We start from the raw sequence: 17,563 nt of genomic DNA on the forward strand, positions 1-17,563 counted from the left end.
CCTTTCCCTGGCTCAGGAGAGTTAGCAAATGACCAACGATACTTCAAGGGGTACCCAACATCCTGTTATAAGGACGATGGAGTCATCTATGGAGATGAGGATGTCATTGTAATAAACGAAAAATCTGCCCTTATTCCCTTATGGGGGACACAAGAGCCCTTATAGAGTCCTTTGTAGGTTCCCTATTGGTGGGAGAAAATAAGAAGAGGCCAACCAGAGAATATTGAGAAGCAAAGCAGCTAGTAAGCCTGATCTTTATTGAACTGTTGCAACAGGGTGCTCCCCTCACAGGCAGGAAACTCCCCTCACACCCAGAACAAAGGTATGTCCGCCCTTATATAGACATTTTAAATTGCCCACCTTGGAGTCCAAGACCACCCCCAGATACATCATACCTACATCACAGAAAGGGTGGTCTACAGCAGAAATCTGAGTGGGTTGTTTACCTCCTGTCTGACAAGTTACCTGTTAATGTTTACTGGATTGGTACCCTGGGGAGCCTGGCCAATATTTTGTAATGATAAATACTTAGTTCCTGAGCCAAGTCACAGGCTCACACCCTATTCATACACAGACATACCCTTAAGACAGGATTTGTGAAGGAAAAGACAATGGGGAGACATTTGACCTTGCAGAGAAAACACGTGGTCAGCCCAGGAGTCAAAATGGCTCCATGGCTGCTCTCCTGTGCAGCTTCAGACATGAGGCCTATATATCTATGTATGTGTTTGCTTGGTACATTTATGAACCATTATTATCTACATAAGACCTTAATTTATTTATTTCATCATCTAATCAGGGACTCGAGGCTGGCAGACACCACACACACGCCCATCTCCCATGGTTTTGCCTTGCAATTTAGGGCCGGAGTCACAAGACCAGGACGCAAGCACAGAGGAAATATAATAGAATGGCAATAAAATCTGCATTGGAAATACTGGCTTGTAATTTAATGGTGAATTTTGGACATAATGGAGATGTAAAACACCACTGTGGGAGCAGGGCCGGGGCGGGAGAGTGCTAGAGCCCGGTCAAGTTGCATGGAATCAATTTCAATACGTTACCCCAAGGATGTGGACAGGCTGCTTGAACTTGTGAAACCGACCACCTGTCTCCTTGATCCTTGCCCATCCTGGCTAATAAAAGCAAGCCAGGAAGGGCTGGGCGACGGGCTCTGTGGGGTGGTGAATGCTTCCCTCTGCAAGGGAGCCTTCCCAGACGCGCTGAAAGAGGCGGTCATTAAACCGCCTCTTTAAAAAACATCCTCAGACCAGGCCAATATGGCCAACTATTGCCCAGTCTCAAATGTTCCATTCTTGGGCATAGTGACTGAGCGGGTGGTTGCTGAACAACTCCAAGCACGCCTGGAGGAAACGGACCATTTGGATCCCTTCCAACCGGGATTCAGGCCTCACCATGGGACTGAAACTGCCTTGGTCGCGCTGGTTGATGATCTCCTGCGGACTAGGGACAAAGTTGAAAGCTGTTTCCTAGTTCTGCTGGATCTCTCAGCGGCGTTTGACCATAACATTCTTCTGGACCGTCTTGAGAGGCTGGGAGTACTGTTATACAGTGGTTTCGCTCCTTCCTCCTGGGCCATGTCCAGAAAGTGGTGGTGGGGGATGAGTGTTCAGACCCCTGGGCTCTCACTTGTGGGGTGCCTCAGGGTTCCATCCTCTCCCCCATGCTTTTTAGCATCTACATGAAGCCGCTGGGAGAGATCATCAGGGGGTTTGGGCTGGGTGTTCATCCGTATGCAGATGATACCCAGCTCTACCTCTCTTTCAAATCAGAACCAGTGAAGGCGGTGAAGGTCCTGTGTGAGTGTCCGGAGGAGGTTGGAGGATGGATGGCAACTAATGGATTGAGGTTGAATCCTGACAAGACAGAAGTACTGTTCTTGGGGGACAGGGGGCGGGCGGGTGTGGAGGACTCCCTGGTCCTGAATGCGGTAACTGTGCCCCTGAAGGACCAGGTGCGCAGCCTGGGAGTCATTTTGGACTCACAGCTGTCCATGGAGGCGCAGGTTAACTCTGTGTCCAAGGCAGCTGTTTACCAGCTCCATCTGGTACACAGGCTGAGACCCTACCTGTCCGCGGACTGTCTTGCCAGAGTGGTGCATGTTCTAGTTATCTCCCGCTTGGACTACTGCAATGCGCTCTACGTGGGGCTACCTTTGAAGGTGACCCAGAAACTACAACTAATCCAGAATGTGGCAGCTAGACTGGTGATTGGAAGCAGCCGCTGGGACCACATAACACCGGTCCTGAAAGACCTACATTGGCTCACAGTACGTTTCCGAGCACAATTCAAAGTGTTGGTGCTGACCTTTAAAGCTCTAAACGGCCTCAGCCCAGTATATCTGAAGGAGGTCTCCACCCTCATCATTCTACCCAGACACTGAGGTCCAGCACGGAGGGCCTTCTGGCGGTTCCCTCACTGCAAGAAGCCAAGTTACAGGGAACCAGGCAGAGGGCCTTCTCGGTAGTGGCGCCCGTCCTGAGGAACGCCCTCCCATCAGATGTCAAAGAGATAAACAAATACCTGATATTTAGAAGACATCTGAAGGCAGCCCTGTTTAGGGAAGTTTTTAAAGTGTGGCATTTTAATGTATTTTTAATCCTTGTTGGAAGCCACCGCTGCAAATAAGAGTGACCCAGGGCAAAATGAACAGTGGGGGGGGAAATGAGCAGCCTAATTAAGCTGGAGGGGGGAGGGAAGTGAGGGGAGGGTGGCAAGAGATGATGGTTGTAGATAGGTATATAAATTCAACGAATAATAATAGTGGCAAATCATGACATCTCTGATATGGGAAAGGGAGGGAGGAAATAGGGGAAGTGGCAGACTTCGCTGGCAGTATTTAAGCAGCGGCTAGGTGGTTATCTTCCATAGAATCATAGAATTGAGTTGGAAATACCCCCCCCCCCCGGGTCATCTTGTTCCACCCCCTGCAATGCGGGAAAGCAGAATCGAACACAACCACGCCAATGATGTCCCTTTTCCGGAGGTCCCTTTGCCTTCCTGACAACAGCATCTGGATCAAAGGAACTCGCTTGCCTGTTCCTGCAAATGGGTGTGGTATTAAAAGAAAGGCATTGTGGGTAGGCGATTGTTGGCTTATCTATACGCAACAAATGTTCTTGGATGCATCTTGCTGCCCTTTGGTGGCCAACGAGCTACTTCTTGTTCTCTTCCTGATACCTGTTTCCCTGAAAATAAGACAGTGTCTTATATTAATTTTTGCTCCCAAAGATGCACTAGGTCTTATTTTCAGGGGATGTCTTATTTTTCCATTTATTAGACACATTTATTGTCTAATTGTGAGTCAGCTAGACTCCATCAGGGCACAGTGAGCAGCAGGCGGCAGCTTGTCCTGGCAGCGGCACGGGCTCTCTGATTTAAAGAGACCTCGCACTGCCTGAACAGCTCCGGCTGCGCTGCGGCCAATCAGTGAGCTGCGTGGCAGCGCCCGCCACTACAGTCCAGAGGAGTCAGACGCCTTACGGTAGCTTCGGCGGCCTTATATTCCGGGGAGGCCCTATGTTTGGGGGAGGCCTTATTATCGGGAAGGTCTTATTTTCGGGTAAAGGTAAAGGGACCCCTGACCGTTAGGTCCAGTCATGACCGACTCTGGGGTTGCGGCGCTCATCTATTGGCCGAGGGAGCCGGCATACAGCTTCTGGGTCATGTGGCCAGCAGGACTAAGCCGCTTCTGGCGAACCAGAGCAGCGCACGGAAACGCCGTTTACCTTCCCGCTGGAGCGGTACCTATTTATCTGCTTGCACTTTGATGTGCTTTCGAACTGCTAGGTTGGCAGGAGCAGGGACCGAGCAACGGGAGCTCACCCCGTCATGGGGATTTGAACCACTGGCCTTCTGATCGGCAAGTCCTAGGCTCTGTGGTTTAACCCACAGCGCCACCCGCGTCCCTTTATTTTCGGGGGGATGCCTTATATTACATCGAGAGGCAAAACTGGAAGTAGGTCTTATTTTCGGGGGATGTCTTATTTTCGGGGAAACAGGGTAGCTAAAGGTACCAAAGGCATCTCAAAAAGATCTCGTTTTGCTGTTTTTGTGGTAGCGGAGGCAGGAGGATGCTTTTATAGAAGGACTTCCAAGACCCCAGAGCCCTCAGCCGCAGGAGGGCATGAGTCCAGCAACATCTAGAGGGGCAAAGTTTCCCCCCAGCCCCGGGGTCAAGCTGTTGTCGTTTTTGCGTACCCCACTTAAAAGTTTCCTTGCAGGAGTCCCACAAGAAGCTGGCAAACAACGTAAGTGCTTCCTATTTATTGATCAACAGAAAAATATATATATCTCACAGTGGACAGTCACAAGAGGTCCACTCAGGACACCTTCAGAAATCACACATACGGGCTCCCAAACAAACGACAACACAGTCACCCGCAAGCCCCCTCTCGAAGCTCCAAACGTAGCCCCCCTTTCTGCACAATAAATTGGAAAGGCAGGCCTCACTCAGGTCTGAGTGCGCACACAGGCACACAAAACCTGCCGGAGGAGGTAAAAGTTTGCTGCTCCGGGATCTATTCTCTCCTTACATAAGAGGAAGAACGCTTAAAAAAACCCAACTTGCTCGCACACATTTTGTGGAAGAATGGTTGGCAGAGTGTGCCAAGTCGCCAAGAACCGCCATGTTTTTAGCACCAGTGTTAACAGCAGCAGAGCGAGCGACAGCTCAGAGGTGCCTTGCGCCTGGAGAGCATTTGAGGTCCCAAGGTACGGTGAGAAAGTGCTGGGAGTCAGGTGCCTTTTTGGGCTCTCTCTTCCACGTAGAGCTGCATCTGTAAATGGAGGCAGACGAGAAAAGCTTTTAAAGAGAAGGCAGTGTTGCGTAGTGGTTAAGGTCGTGGACGAGGGCCTGGAAGAGACCAGGGTTTGACTGTCCACTCAGCCATATGTGTCCGTGGGCCACTCCCTGCCTCTAGGGATCCCTCACAGGGTTGATGTGAGGGTAAAACAGGGTGGGAGGAACTCCTTGGAGAATAAGATGAGATAGGGGGGTAATAATAAAACTCACTCTCTCTAAAGCACTTTCATTAAATTTTTAATATTTTAATTTTTATATATTTTATTTCATATTGACTAATCTAAGGTCTACTCAGCAGCTAAAAAGGGACGAAGTCCACACTGGTTTAGAGCAAATAACATGCAGGAGAAAGAAGGGGAGAATCTTAATGTTTTGAGTTTAACAAACATTTAAAAGTTGGAAAATTCGTGGAGAGTAAACCACACGCCTCTTGCTTGGCTGGACAGAGGATGGGGAGAAAGTATATGCAGAAACCAGTCTAGTAATATAAAATACTACAATTAGAACCTTTTGCCCCGCCCACCTCTGGCTCAGGCCCCGCCCACTGCTGGCTATGAGAACTTTGGTTCAGCTAAGCCCCACCTGTTCTGCCACCTAATCACCTTGCAGGTGGGTGTGGCCACAAGTGCCAAAGCTCCACCCACATATTGCGCGTAACAATGCGGAGTCCTGTAGTCCTTTACCCTGCCGCCTACTGGCCAAAAGGGGGAACTGCAGGAGGTTCTCGCTAATATACAGTGGTACCTCGGGTTAAGTACTTAATTCGTTCCAGAGGTCCGTTCTTAACCTGAAACTGTTCTTAACCTGAAGCACCACTTTAGTTAATGGGGCCTCCTGCTGCCGCGCCGCCAGAGCACGATTTCGGTTCTCATCCTGAAGCAAAGTTCTTAACCCGAGGTACTATTTCTGGGCTAGCGGAGTCTGTAACCTGAAGCGTCTGTAACCTGAAGCATCTGTAACCCGAGGTACCACTGTATTAGAAACGGCTGCGAACATTACCTATCTGGTCTTGAGATTGTTGAATGGTTTATTTAAATATTAAGGTTCATTATTGTTTCACAAGATGTGTATCTCTTTAAAGGCCAGAGTAAATATCATGACCTAGTTTTACAGCTGTGAGGCAGAATAGGAGGTGCAGTTAAGTTGTGTTAATTAAGCTATGTCAGCAATTGGGCATAGTACATAAAGAGCAGCATGTACCTTTCTCAGTACCCTGGTGAATGGGTCATAGCTATAGATTTAATGTAAGAGGAGTTTTTGTTTTTGTAATTAAAGCCAAGCAAAAGATATTTTTGCGTTTCTTCATTGTTTCCTGAACGTGTGGTCTCCCCAGCACGCTTTCTGCAGCGCAATTAATCTGCTAAAAACGCAACAGAGATCAGCTGAGGCCAGAGTGCCAATCCCAAGCAACCATGTGCTATTAAAGATGGGGCAACTGTCTGCTGAGTGTAGATGGTCTCAGAAGCTTGTTGCGCACACACACGTACACGTCCCTGAGATGGTGCGCCTTGTTGGCAGATCTAGGAGCCTGACAGTCCCAGGGGGGTAATAATAATAATAAAAATAAAAATAAATTTTTATTTATACCCCGCCCTCCCCAGCCAAGACCGGGCTCAGGGCAACTAACAACCAATAATAAAAACAAGTTGATCAAAATACAATTTAAAAGATTAAGATACAACATTAAAACAATTAGGGAGCAGTCTCATCATAGGAGGAGAAAGGAAAAAGAAAAAGGGGGAGGGAATCAAACTGATTCTGAGCCAAAGGGCAGGTGGAACAACTCTGTCTTCCAGGCCCTGTGGAAAGAAATCAGATCCTGCAGGGCCCTGGTCTCATGAGACAGAGCGTTCCACCAGGCCGGAGCCAGTGTTGAGAAGGCCATGGCTCTGGTTGAAGCTAATCTAACTTCCTTAGGGCCCGGGACCACTGGGGTGTTGCTATTCATGGACCTTGAGGCTCTCCGTGGGGCATACTGGGAGAGGCGGTCCTGTAGGTACGAGGGTCCTAGGCTGTGAAGGGCTTTAAAGGTCAAAACCAGCACCTTAAATCTGACCCTGTACTCCACCGGGAGCCAGTGCAGCTGGAAAAGCAATGGGTGAATATGCTCCCATGGCAGGGACCCCGTGAGGAGCCTCACTGCGGCATTCTGCACCCGCTGGAGTTTCTGGGACAGCTTCAAGGGCAGCCCCGCGTAGAGCGAATTACAGTAGTCAAGCCTGGAGGTGACCGTCGCATGGATCACTGTGGCCAGGTCGGGGCGGGAAATGTAAGGGACCAACTGCTTGATGCGGCAAAGGTGGAAAAATGTCGCTCTTCAAACAAATTTCATTTTAAGAGCACCCTGCTGAACTTGCCTTTAAAAGGTCCGACGTCATGGTCTTCAGCGGGATCAGTCGAGGGTCACGCATGTGGACATCTTGCTCATCGGCGAGAATCCAGGGGAAATCCTTGGGTTAAAGAATAATTCGCTTTTTTTGTTTATTTATTTCATATTTTTATTTTGCTTCACTAAATTTATATACCACAAGAATGTAGAGAAAAACCTCAAAACGGTTAACAAAAAAAAGGCCTCCTCAGGACAGAAACATAGACCTGCAAACTACAATTCCCAGGATTCTTTGGGAAGAGCTACGGCTTTCTAAAGTGGTATTAAAGGGTGCTGGTGGGGCCTTAAAAGTAGGGTAAGGAGCTGGAACCGAAACTATTTAGCTAATAACTAGTGAGTAATAATAATAAATTTATTATTTGTACCCCACTCATCTGGCTGAGTTTCCCCAGCCACTCTGGGCGGCTCCCAACAGAATTAATGATAATCATAATTAAAAAGCGATCAAACAGACATTAGAAACTTCCCTAAACAGGGCTGCCTTCAGATGTCTTCTAAAAATCAGATAATGAGGAAGGGGCTCCCAGCTCCCATCATCCCTGACCACTGGCCATGCTGGGATGGGAACTGGAGTCCCATCAACAGCCAGAAAGCTGCCCAAAATGAAGGAATTAATAAGAAACCACTCAGTTTTCTCTCTCTCTTTTTTGCATTTTTTCTTTTTCTTTTCGTATATTTGGATGAAACAATTAATTTATTCTTTTGTTTTGTAACTTTAAAAAACAGCGCAAAAAAGATTTATTGTAAAAATGGGGGGAAAAGAAAACAGAAAGCTGTCCAGGGTTCCCCATCACAGATTTAAATGACGGGTAGACTCGCCAAATATATCTGAGGCATTCAGGAGTTGCAAGACGCTTCCTGGCAGAAGAGAGAGGCTCTTGTGATTCACGGCACCCTCCCTGCTGCAGAGCTCGCGATTTCTATCGCCTCCTACCCTGATCACTTGGATCTTCTCCATGTTGCGAGTGGCAGCTTCTCGCGTGTGCACCAAGACGGTAAAAGTACAGCCTGCAAGAAAGGGAAGACGGGGTGGGTGGGATGGAATCTTTAGAAAAGGAGGAGAGATGGGAATGTCGCTTTAGAATCCGGGAGGGAGGGAGGGAGGGAGGGAGGGAGAGAGAGAGAGAGAGAAAGAAAGAGGGAGAGAGAGAGAGAGAGAAAGAGGGGGGGGAGAGAGAGAGAGAGAAAGAAAGAAAGAGAGGGAGAGAGAGAGAGAGAGAGAGAGAGAGAGAGGGAGAGAGAGAGAAAGAGAGGGGGAGAGAGAGAAAGAAAGAGAGGGAGAGGGGGAGAGAGAGAGAGAGAGGAAGGAAGGAAGGAAGGAAGAGAGAGAGAGAGAGAAAGAGGGAGAGAGAGAGAAAGAGAGGGGGAGAGAGAGAGAGAAAGAAAGAGAGAGGGGGGAGAGAGAGAGGAAGGAAGGAAGGAAGGAAGGAAGGAAGGAAGAGAGAGAGAGAGAGAGAGAGAGAGAAAGAAAGAGAGAGAGAAGGGGCAGAATTTTTAGAAGCCAGAAAGAAGGGAAGGAGAGACAGGGGTTTCTCTTTAGAAGTCTGGGGAATCGTAGAATTGGAAGGGACCCCAACGGTCATCTAGTCTAACCCCCTGCAATGCAGGAATCTCATCTAAAGCATCCATGGCAGATGGCCACCCAACCTCTGCTTAAAAACCTCCAAGGAAAGAGAGTCCACCACCACCACAGCTCTGACAGCCAGAAAGTTCTTTCTGGTGTTTAGCGAGAATCTCCTTTCTGGGAACTAGAAGCCATGGGTTCGAGTCCTACCCTCCGGAGCAGGAGAACACAAGCTTGCTCCATCCTCCAAGGCTACAGCAGGCCCACAGTCCTGAGACGCCAACAGAGCAATGCTGAAAGCTGTGCCTATACCCTGTGAACTGTGGGTGGAAACTCAGCCAGCTCAGTGTTAGCTGTCGGTCCATATTAAGTGGCTGCTTTTTTCCCAGTTCTATGGTGGGAGCGTGAAAGATGGGAAGGGAGGGGAGAAAGAAACTGCAGGAGCTGCTGTCCTGCTGCACTAAATCATAATTAGAGAGGGAGCATTGTGCACGATTGCTAGGCAATCTCCAAAGTCTTCTCTCTCTCTCTTTCCCTCCCTCCTTCAGAGAATCCTAGGTTCTAAGCAATTTGAGGGACTGGCATATTGGTTGGAGAAAATAAACCCCCAATTAAAGTGGGGGTCATATTACAAAAAGGCGATAGATATGATCAGGTTGGTTTTTTAAAAAATAAAAAATGGAAATTAGAATTGGGTTCAGGAATAATGACTATCTCAGCACACACTGGAGGAAAGAAGCTATAACGTTCTAGTCCTTAAGGAATTAAATAGGTTCTGCAGAAGAAGAACATCTGCTTCTTTGTGTGATGCAAAAGAAATTTGTTTGACGGCTTTAAAGAGCAAAACCTGAGGGTAATTTCTGGGTTGGTACAAGATTGCTGGGAGATACTGGGCATTTTCTTGTCTTGATCTCTCTGCTTTTAAAAGGAAAGTTTCATTTGGGGGAGCACACACCAGAATGTTCAGACTGCTTAGTTCTAATAAATATTCACCTAGCAGAATATTTCACCATCTCAAGATCGTTTGGCTCTGAATGGCTGTGACATCACAGCAGCTCCAGCCAACGGCTGAGACAGCTTGCAGGGTAGGTAAGTAACAAGAAAGAAAGAAAACAAGACCAGCTGGTTTTATGGAATTTAAATCATGTCTACGGTTTGTGTCTTGTATTTGAGGAGGAGGAAAACAGGCTCAAAAAATCTAAACAAGCTAACTTAGAAACACAAGCATGGTTGGCTGGCCTACCTGGAGGGTTGTTGTTCAGCACCGCATCGCAGACACTAATTTTCAAAATGAAGGCACGCAGAAGCTGTTCCACGTGGTTCAGGAGGGAGTCGGAGCTGGAGAAGGAACGGGGAGGTCAGACCTCAATCACATGGTGGAAATGTAGTTAGATAGATAGAAAAAGTTACCGCATTTTTCGCTCTATAGGGTGCACCGGACCATAGGAGGGGGGAAACGGGGGGGGGGATTCTCGCCCTCTCTGCTCAGCACCCCTTCAGTGAAGCGGCAGGAGATACGGAGCCCCTTCAATTTCTCCTCCCGCTTCGCTGAAGGGGCGCGGGGGAGCGCACCCTCTCTGCTGAAGCCGGGAGAGTCTTGCTCTCCTGGCTTCAGCAAAAGGAACCCGAAGACTTCGGAGCGCAGCGTGAGTTTCCGCTGTGCTCCGAAGGCTTCAGGCGGCTATCCCTGAAGCCTGGAGAGCGAGAGGGGTCGGTGCGCACCGACCCCTCTCGCTCTCCTGGCTTCAGCGAAAGCAACACGAAGCCTCCAGAGCGTGGAGGGAGCGCTCCCTCTGCGCTTCGGAGGCTTTGCGTTGCTATCGCTGAAGCCAAGGAGCCTGCATTCACTCCATAGGACGCACACACATTTCCCCTTAATTTTTGGAGGGGGAAAAGTGCATCCTATAGAGCGAAAAATACGGCACCGTCTTTTTCGCTCCGTAAGACGCACTTTTTTCCTCCTAAAAAGTAAGGGGAAATGTCTGTGCGCCCTATGGAGCGAATGCATGGTCCCTGGAGCCAAATTGCCCAGGGGCAAAAAGCAGATCATGCTTTTTTTTTTTTTTAGAAAGAGGGAAGGGGGTGTTGAAACAAAGCCGTTGAGCAGCTGATCAGCAAGCGATCGGGAGGGGAGATAAGGGACTCTAGCGATAAAGGAGGCTGCCTGGGAGGAGGGAGGTAAAGACAGCGAACTTGCAAGGAGAGGAGACAGGAATACTAAAATAAACAATGAGGAGAGAAATTAGAACAAAAGGAGGAACAAAAAACTGCTCCAGCTAAGGAAAAGACGCTAAGGCAAACATGAGGGAAAGGGGTGTTGAAACAAAGCCGCTGAGCAGCTGATCGGCAAGCAATCAGGAGAGAGATAAGGGGCGCTAGCGATAAAGGAGGCTGCCTGGGGGGGGGAGGTAAAAGCACATAGATCCTCAGGATTTTTACATTGGGTCACGCCAAATTCACCATCAGATCACATAGCATGTCCATGGCTACAGCCTGCACCAAAAAAATCACGCATCCACTGTTTTGTGGGGCCGCAATGGCGCAAAAACGTGGTTACAAAGCACGGATCCACATGGATTCTCAGGATTTTTGCATTGGGCTACCCCAAACTCACAGTCAAATCACATATCATGTCTGTGGCCACAGCATGAACCACAAAAATCATACATCGACTGTTTCGTTCAGAATATTTTTTTTTTCTTGTTTTCCTCTTCTAAAAACTAGGTGCATCTTATGGTCTGGTGCGTCTTATGGAGCGAAAAATACAGTACTTTGATTAACCAAACCACAGGGAATCTGAAAAAAGCTGGGGACCTCAAAATAACTCTTGTGGGCAGAAACACACAACCTTGGCACCAGCCATTCAGCCCCCCTCCCTTTGGGGAGGGGGTCTTTGGGGGAAGATTCTTTTTAAGACAAGTTTTTTTGGGGGGGGGGGGTTTCCAGAGCAGCACTGCCTGTTTTTTTTGTTATGTTGTTGTTCTGTGCTTTAGTTTTTGGCGATGTAGATGTTTTGCCTATTGGGAGAGAAGGCGAAATGTGCGTAACAGCTCCTTAAGTTTCCAAATGTGCTGCCCCCCAGAGTGGGGGAGCCTCCGGTCTGAAAACAGCTCTACAGTGGAGATTCTTAAGTCAGGGACATTGCTGGACTGAAGCTCTCAACAGCTTCCGCCAACATGGCCAAAGGTGGGGGAGGATGGGAGTTGGAGTTTTGCAATATCTAGAGGGCCACAACTGCCCCATCTCTACATTAAGAGGAAGCAGAGATGTGATGGGGGCAGCCAGGGGCAGTAAAGGCAGGAGTGGGGAGAACACTGTTTGGTTCAAAAGCCCCCTCAGCCTCTTCCAACATAGCCAATGGGAGTTGGAGTTACCAGTGTTCTGAAAGCCAGATTAATAAGATTGCTTCATTCAGGTTTTCCTTTAGGTGCTTTGTCCACAACCAGGATGTTGGAAGAGTGTGTGGTTAGTTCAATACAGGCATGTGATGAGAGACAACATGCTGCAGTGGTTAGAGCGTTGGAGCAGCGCCAGGGAGATCCAGGTTCAAATCACCACCCAGCCACAAAGCTCTACCCACTACACCACACTGCCTCTGCAAAGTTTGGTACAGCCTTTTGGGGGCAGGAAGGCCTCACCTGATAGACAGCAGGGGTGGCTGCGTGATTTCAAAGACAAATCTCTCCACAGGATGGTGCTCCTTGTCCAGAATGACTACCACCACTTTTTCCACGTCATTCTGAAAAGCAACAGAGCACAAGAACTTGTTTTTTTCTTACTTCGAGTCTGTTTGCGGAAGAGCTCTGTGCATCACCAAAGTCTGCATACACCCATACCCAGTTACATTGATCCTATATTATTATACCTACCATCACCAAAACGTCTTGGGGCTGGATAAAATGAAACACCGAGTTCCAGTAATTCCCTGATCTTGTGCTGACAGTCAAAAACTTACCTTCTCCAGCAAAGGTTTGATGCAATGGAGAGTATCTTGGATGTACTGATTCAGCTCTGGGTGGCAGGACATCTGTTCAAACAAATATCTCAAGTTGCAGATAAATATGCATAGATTTGTCAAGGGGGGGAATCCCGCCAGACTGATTTTTAAAAGAAATGTTACAGATTAGCAGGTTGGGGGAATGCGGTTGACATAATTTAACTTCAGCAAAGCATTAGGCAGAATGGATACAAAAACTTATGGAATATGCAGAAATGGCGAAACTTATCGGAAGAATAAGAAATCAAGATAACAAACTTTGTATAAAAGAATAGAAATGGTTTATTGAATATTTACAGATAAATTGCACAAAGATAAAAACATTGGCAGGATTACTGTAATAACCTGCAGTTTCATAAGTGTAAGTCTTCAAAGTAGATAAATAAATGAGCAAATTAAATGAATTTGGATATGCAGAAGATATTAAAAAATAACTTTAAGGAACCGCAGAAAGGGGGAAGGAAGTCAAAAGTTAAAATGATTGTAAAATTAATGAAATGTATGAACCTGAAAAGCATTTTTTTAAAAAAAGAGTTTAGCAAAGCATTTAACAACCTGTTTAACATGGGCAGTTTAATAACAATTGTGGATCAGATGACAGTAAAACGAGACAGTGTACATTTTGTAACGTCACACCCATGCAAGCCACTGGCCAACCTAAAAAGATATGTTTGTGTGGTCCACCCAAAAGACAGTCACATCACTCACCTGGACAGGTACATTGTATTTTTTCCTTTTCTGAAAGATCCCGGTGGGGTAGACTTCTCGGACATAAAGGATGAGGTGAATGGCTACTTCCAGGAACTCAGAAAGGACATCAGCTACAACTGGAAGGGAAGGGTATGGATGTAACAGAGGTGGAGGGTTATAGTTTTGCTTGTTATTATATTATGTACTTTTGTGGTTTTATACTGTCCTCAGATGGACAAAATATACCATATTTTTTGCACCATAACACTCACTTTTTTCCTCCTAGAAAGTAAGGGGAAATGTCTGTGCGTGTTATGGAGCGAATGCCGGCGGGGGGGATCTGCTGCAGTCGTGAGCAGAGGATCCATGGTTCCCCTTCCTTCCCTCCTCCGTGGTTACAAAGCATGGATCCACATGGATCCTCAGGATTTTTGCATTGGGCTACTCCAAACTCACTGTCAGATCACATGTCTGTGGCCACAGCATGAACCACAAAAATCATATACAGTGGTACCTCGCAAGACGAAAAACTCGTAAGACGAAAGAGTTTTCCGTTCTTTGAGTTGCTTTGCAAGACGATTTTCCCTATGGGCTTGCTTCGCAAGACAAAAACGTCTTGCGAGTTCTTGCGAGTTTGTTTCCTTTTTCGTAAAGCCGCTAAGTACCGTTAATAGCCGTGCTTCGCAAGACGAAAAAACCGCAAGACGAAGAGGCTCGCAGAACGAATTAATTTCGTCTTGCGAGGCACCACTGTATCCACTATTTCGTTTAGAATATTTTTTTTCTTGTTTTCCTCCTCTAAAAACTACATGCGTGTTATGGTCTGGTGTGTTATAGAGCGAAAAATACGGAAATTATTAAATAAAATTATTAAATAAAAAATGAAGTGGGTGGTGTTTGTTTAAAAACCGTTTTGGTGCAATTGGAAGGCACTACCGAAAATACTGGTGAAGGTTGATCACTGGGAGATGGATGCAGGTCTGTTGCACAGCCCTGATAAATGGGTTTCCCTTCCCTTGATTTTTAATAGAGCTGGGAGTCAAAGTAGGTTTCTGTTCTGAAAAATCTGGAGAAAAACCGTGCCAGTACCTTGTCCGAAGTTGAGATCCTGTCGGGTTAAAGTGGTCATCACGGCAGCAACTTTTAAAAGATGGTTACAAAGGGAGTCTCGGTACCTGAAAGACTGATAGCATGGAGATTTGGGGAGGGGAAGGGAGAAGATTCTGGATTGTATTCAACCAAGTATTACTCAGAGCAGACCCAGTCTTAAATTAGCCATGAGGACTAGTAACTTTTTTTTAAAAAAATGCAATGCTAGTCCTAGTCACAGTAGATAGGTATAACTGATGTCCATTCATTTCAATGGGTCTACTCTGAGCATAACTTAAATTGGATGCACCCCCTAAGGTTAACCTGAAAGGAACCCAATTTAGAGGCTGCAACACTAGGCGTGCTAGTGGGATTTACAGTGCAATGTAAATGGCGGGGGGGGGGTACTGGGCTGTTGTTTTTATTTTTATTATGTACGGTATTTTGTGATTTTATATCTTGATTTTATTTTGTGAACCACCCTGCAACCCCTGGGTATATGGCGGTACAGTATATAAATTCTAATCATCATCAACATCATTTTATGCAGATTACTCAGAAGTAACCTACTGAGACCGGGGCCCTCCAGCTGCTTTGCCTTGCCGCCGCCCCCCAAAGCCCGTGCTTTGCTCCTCCATAGATAGGGGTGCCTTTCAGGGGTGCCAATTTGAATACAATATGGGGGTGCTCGGGTAAGGCCCACCCTGCATAATCAACCACCAGACGTGGCGGGCATACACAATTTGAATGACAATGCCCATCAACTTTGGAGGGCGGGGTCTCAGCCAGCCCCCTCAAATATTTTAGGGGGGCCAAAAGGACCTTGGCCCCTAGGAGTTGGTTCCTATGGATCCTATTATGCCTGGGACGGAGACGCCTTGAATCCGGTGGGCGTACACGGGAGTAAGTCCAGTGGGGCTTCTCTCTGCGTAAACATGCCTGAGCGCGATCTGATCGAAACGCACCATTAAAGGTTGCCCCCCCAAAAAGCACCTTCAGCCCCTGCAAAACGCAAGGCAGACATCTGCTCGGGAGCCAGCCTCTCACTGGAGACCCTTTAGGGTTTACTCCAGAGTAAAGAGCTTCCGGATCGGGCCGCGAAGCCGCGCGCACCCAGTGCGCCACGAGCGCACCCCAAAAGGCCTCTCCACCGGTTCCAATTCTACCTCTCTCCAGGACGCAGCGCAGATCCCTCTCGCCCGACCCCGAGCTCGCGGTGGCGGGGAACAACGGCGCCTCCGCCCCGCCGGGAAGGCTGATGACGGCGGAGCAGCCGGAGGAGGAGCTGCCGACCCAACGACGCGGCCGCCTGACGTCCTCGCTGCGCTCCTCTCTTCGCCTCGCAGGTCTTAGCGCCGGGGCGCTTTGGCACCCGTGCACGCTGCCCATATCCGTGGCGTTGGCGCGCCGTCTGTCCAGCGGAGACTTAGCGCACCTCTCCAATAGTGGGACTATTTTATTTTATTTTATTTTATTTTATTTTATTTTATTGAACTCTCGTCGTCCCCCGCCGCCTCTCAATTGCTCATGGCTTAAAGGTTGCCAACTTTCCCCCCCGGCCCTGCTCCTATGCCTTTAGAAACAACCTGAGCCGGAGAATTTCGCAGATGAATCTCACTGTCTCGCTCACTCGCTTGCACACCCCATGGATATTTGGGATGAGGAAGGGGAGAGAGACGGTTCTGGGTGGGGGGCATCCAATTTAAGTCCTACTCAGAGTAGGCGCATTGAAATCAATGGACCTAAATTAGCCCTGAGGACTAGTAGCAACTTTCGGTTCGACTAGAAATGAGATTCTTAGGGTGCCCCAGTTTGCATCCAGATACCACACCCTGGGTGGTCTCCAATTCCTACTCAGAGTAGACCTTTTGAGGTTAACGGGCCTATGTAAGTCATGTCCATTTCTGACGGTGGGCTCCGAGAATATCAGCATAGTCAGGATTTGGAGGGGACAGGCCTTTTGTTAGGTGGGCAGGCCTTTTTGGGGGGTGCAAAACCTCAGTTTGCTACGTATTTTTAATAATTTTTATTTCTTTAGGGGGGCAGCCCATGGCTACGACCCTCTGCTGCTCATGGTGCAAACCTAGGCAGATAAGTAATTTGGCATGCAATGGTTTTGAACGGAGAAAAGTTGCCAACTTTTCTTCCCTTCGCCCGCACCTCTGCTTTTAACAGCTGCACGTCACCCGCAAATTTCAGTTGCACAAAACAGCGAATTTAAAACGCACAGCAGGTGTCAACGTTGTCATAGCAGGTGTTGGGGTTTCTCCTGACTGAATATCGTACACAGTATATTGATTAATCTATATATTTTTTAATGTGGAGCAGTTTAGAAGTGTTATGTTTTTGCGGGGGGTATTGTTAGTTATAACAAAAGTGGGGGGGTCATAAAGCTGAACAGGGAAAAGCGAACACCATTTATATTTTATTTTTGTTGCCTATTGCACCTCACTTCGTTATTATTTTATTTTTTTTAATGCTAAGCGGGTTTAGAATTGATTTAGCAAAGCTGAAAAACCACAGAACAGCGAAGGGAAAAAAACCCCGAAGCACATAACTGGTAGCAAGGGTGTCATCAGTTTTCACAATGTATAAAGTCGATCTAAATGCGGGAGACCCAAGTGGAGACCCCTCCCCTCTATTCTCCTGGGCAGAGGTAGAAGAGCGTGCGTGGAAAGAGGAGAGAGAATCGTTTTAACCAGCTCAGCAGGACCCTCTGGGTCTAGCTGTCATTACCCCTCTCCCCTCCTCAAAGGCATCAATTTACCCTTTGGGAGTTTCCCACAATCCTCTAGGAGGAAGGCGGGATGAAGATGATGGAGGTGAAGAGGGGGAGAAAAAACGACCCCCTACCACCACCCAGAGGGAAAGGAGCGCCAGGCTAGACCCCCACCCCTCTCCCACCCCACAGCAAGCCAATTCTCCCCCTTAACCTCCCTGGGAGAGAGAATATTACATATAATTGCTGGACTGTCGCCTTTTTAAAACATCTAGGCTACTGGGTACCAG

General features: G+C 47.7%; 1 protein-coding gene across 2 annotated transcripts; it reads right to left on the reverse strand.

The window, feature by feature from the left end:
- Positions 1–4,272: 4,272 nt before the first annotated feature.
- MAD2L2 (mitotic arrest deficient 2 like 2) lies at positions 4,273–15,856 on the reverse strand. Of its 2 annotated transcripts, none has more exons than XM_053401068.1 (9): positions 15,721–15,856; positions 14,555–14,648; positions 13,484–13,602; positions 12,734–12,805; positions 12,417–12,517; positions 10,022–10,116; positions 8,149–8,222; positions 7,183–7,275; positions 4,273–4,799 (listed from the first exon to the last, which is right to left on the reverse strand). In XM_053401068.1, exons 2-9 carry the CDS (start codon positions 14,592–14,594, stop codon positions 4,758–4,760), a joined length of 636 nt encoding a protein of 211 aa, XP_053257043.1. In that variant the 5' UTR covers positions 14,595–14,648; positions 15,721–15,856; the 3' UTR covers positions 4,273–4,757. The 2 variants fall into 2 exon arrangements, with proteins under 2 accessions (XP_053257043.1, XP_053257044.1); XM_053401069.1 differs by lacking the exon at positions 15,721–15,856 and adding an exon at positions 15,548–15,707.
- Positions 15,857–17,563: the final 1,707 nt, after the last annotated feature.

Source organism: Podarcis raffonei, chromosome 8 (genome assembly GCF_027172205.1).
Source record: "Podarcis raffonei isolate rPodRaf1 chromosome 8, rPodRaf1.pri, whole genome shotgun sequence".
Taxonomy (NCBI): Eukaryota; Metazoa; Chordata; class Lepidosauria; order Squamata; family Lacertidae; genus Podarcis; species Podarcis raffonei.

What these genes read in the sequence shown, in the direction of transcription:
- MAD2L2 (XM_053401068.1), bottom strand. Translation starts at nt 14,594, where the DNA reads ATGACCACTTTAACCCGACAGGATCTCAACTTCGGACAAG. An exon ending in AATACAATGTACCTGTCCAG is followed by an intron (nt 12,806 to 13,483) that starts GTGAGTGATGTG and finishes TTGTTTGAACAG; the next exon opens with ATGTCCTGCCACCCAGAGCT. An exon ending in TGACGTCGGACCTTTTAAAG is followed by an intron (nt 4,800 to 7,182) that starts GCAAGTTCAGCA and finishes CTCCATTTACAG; the next exon opens with ATGCAGCTCTACGTGGAAGA.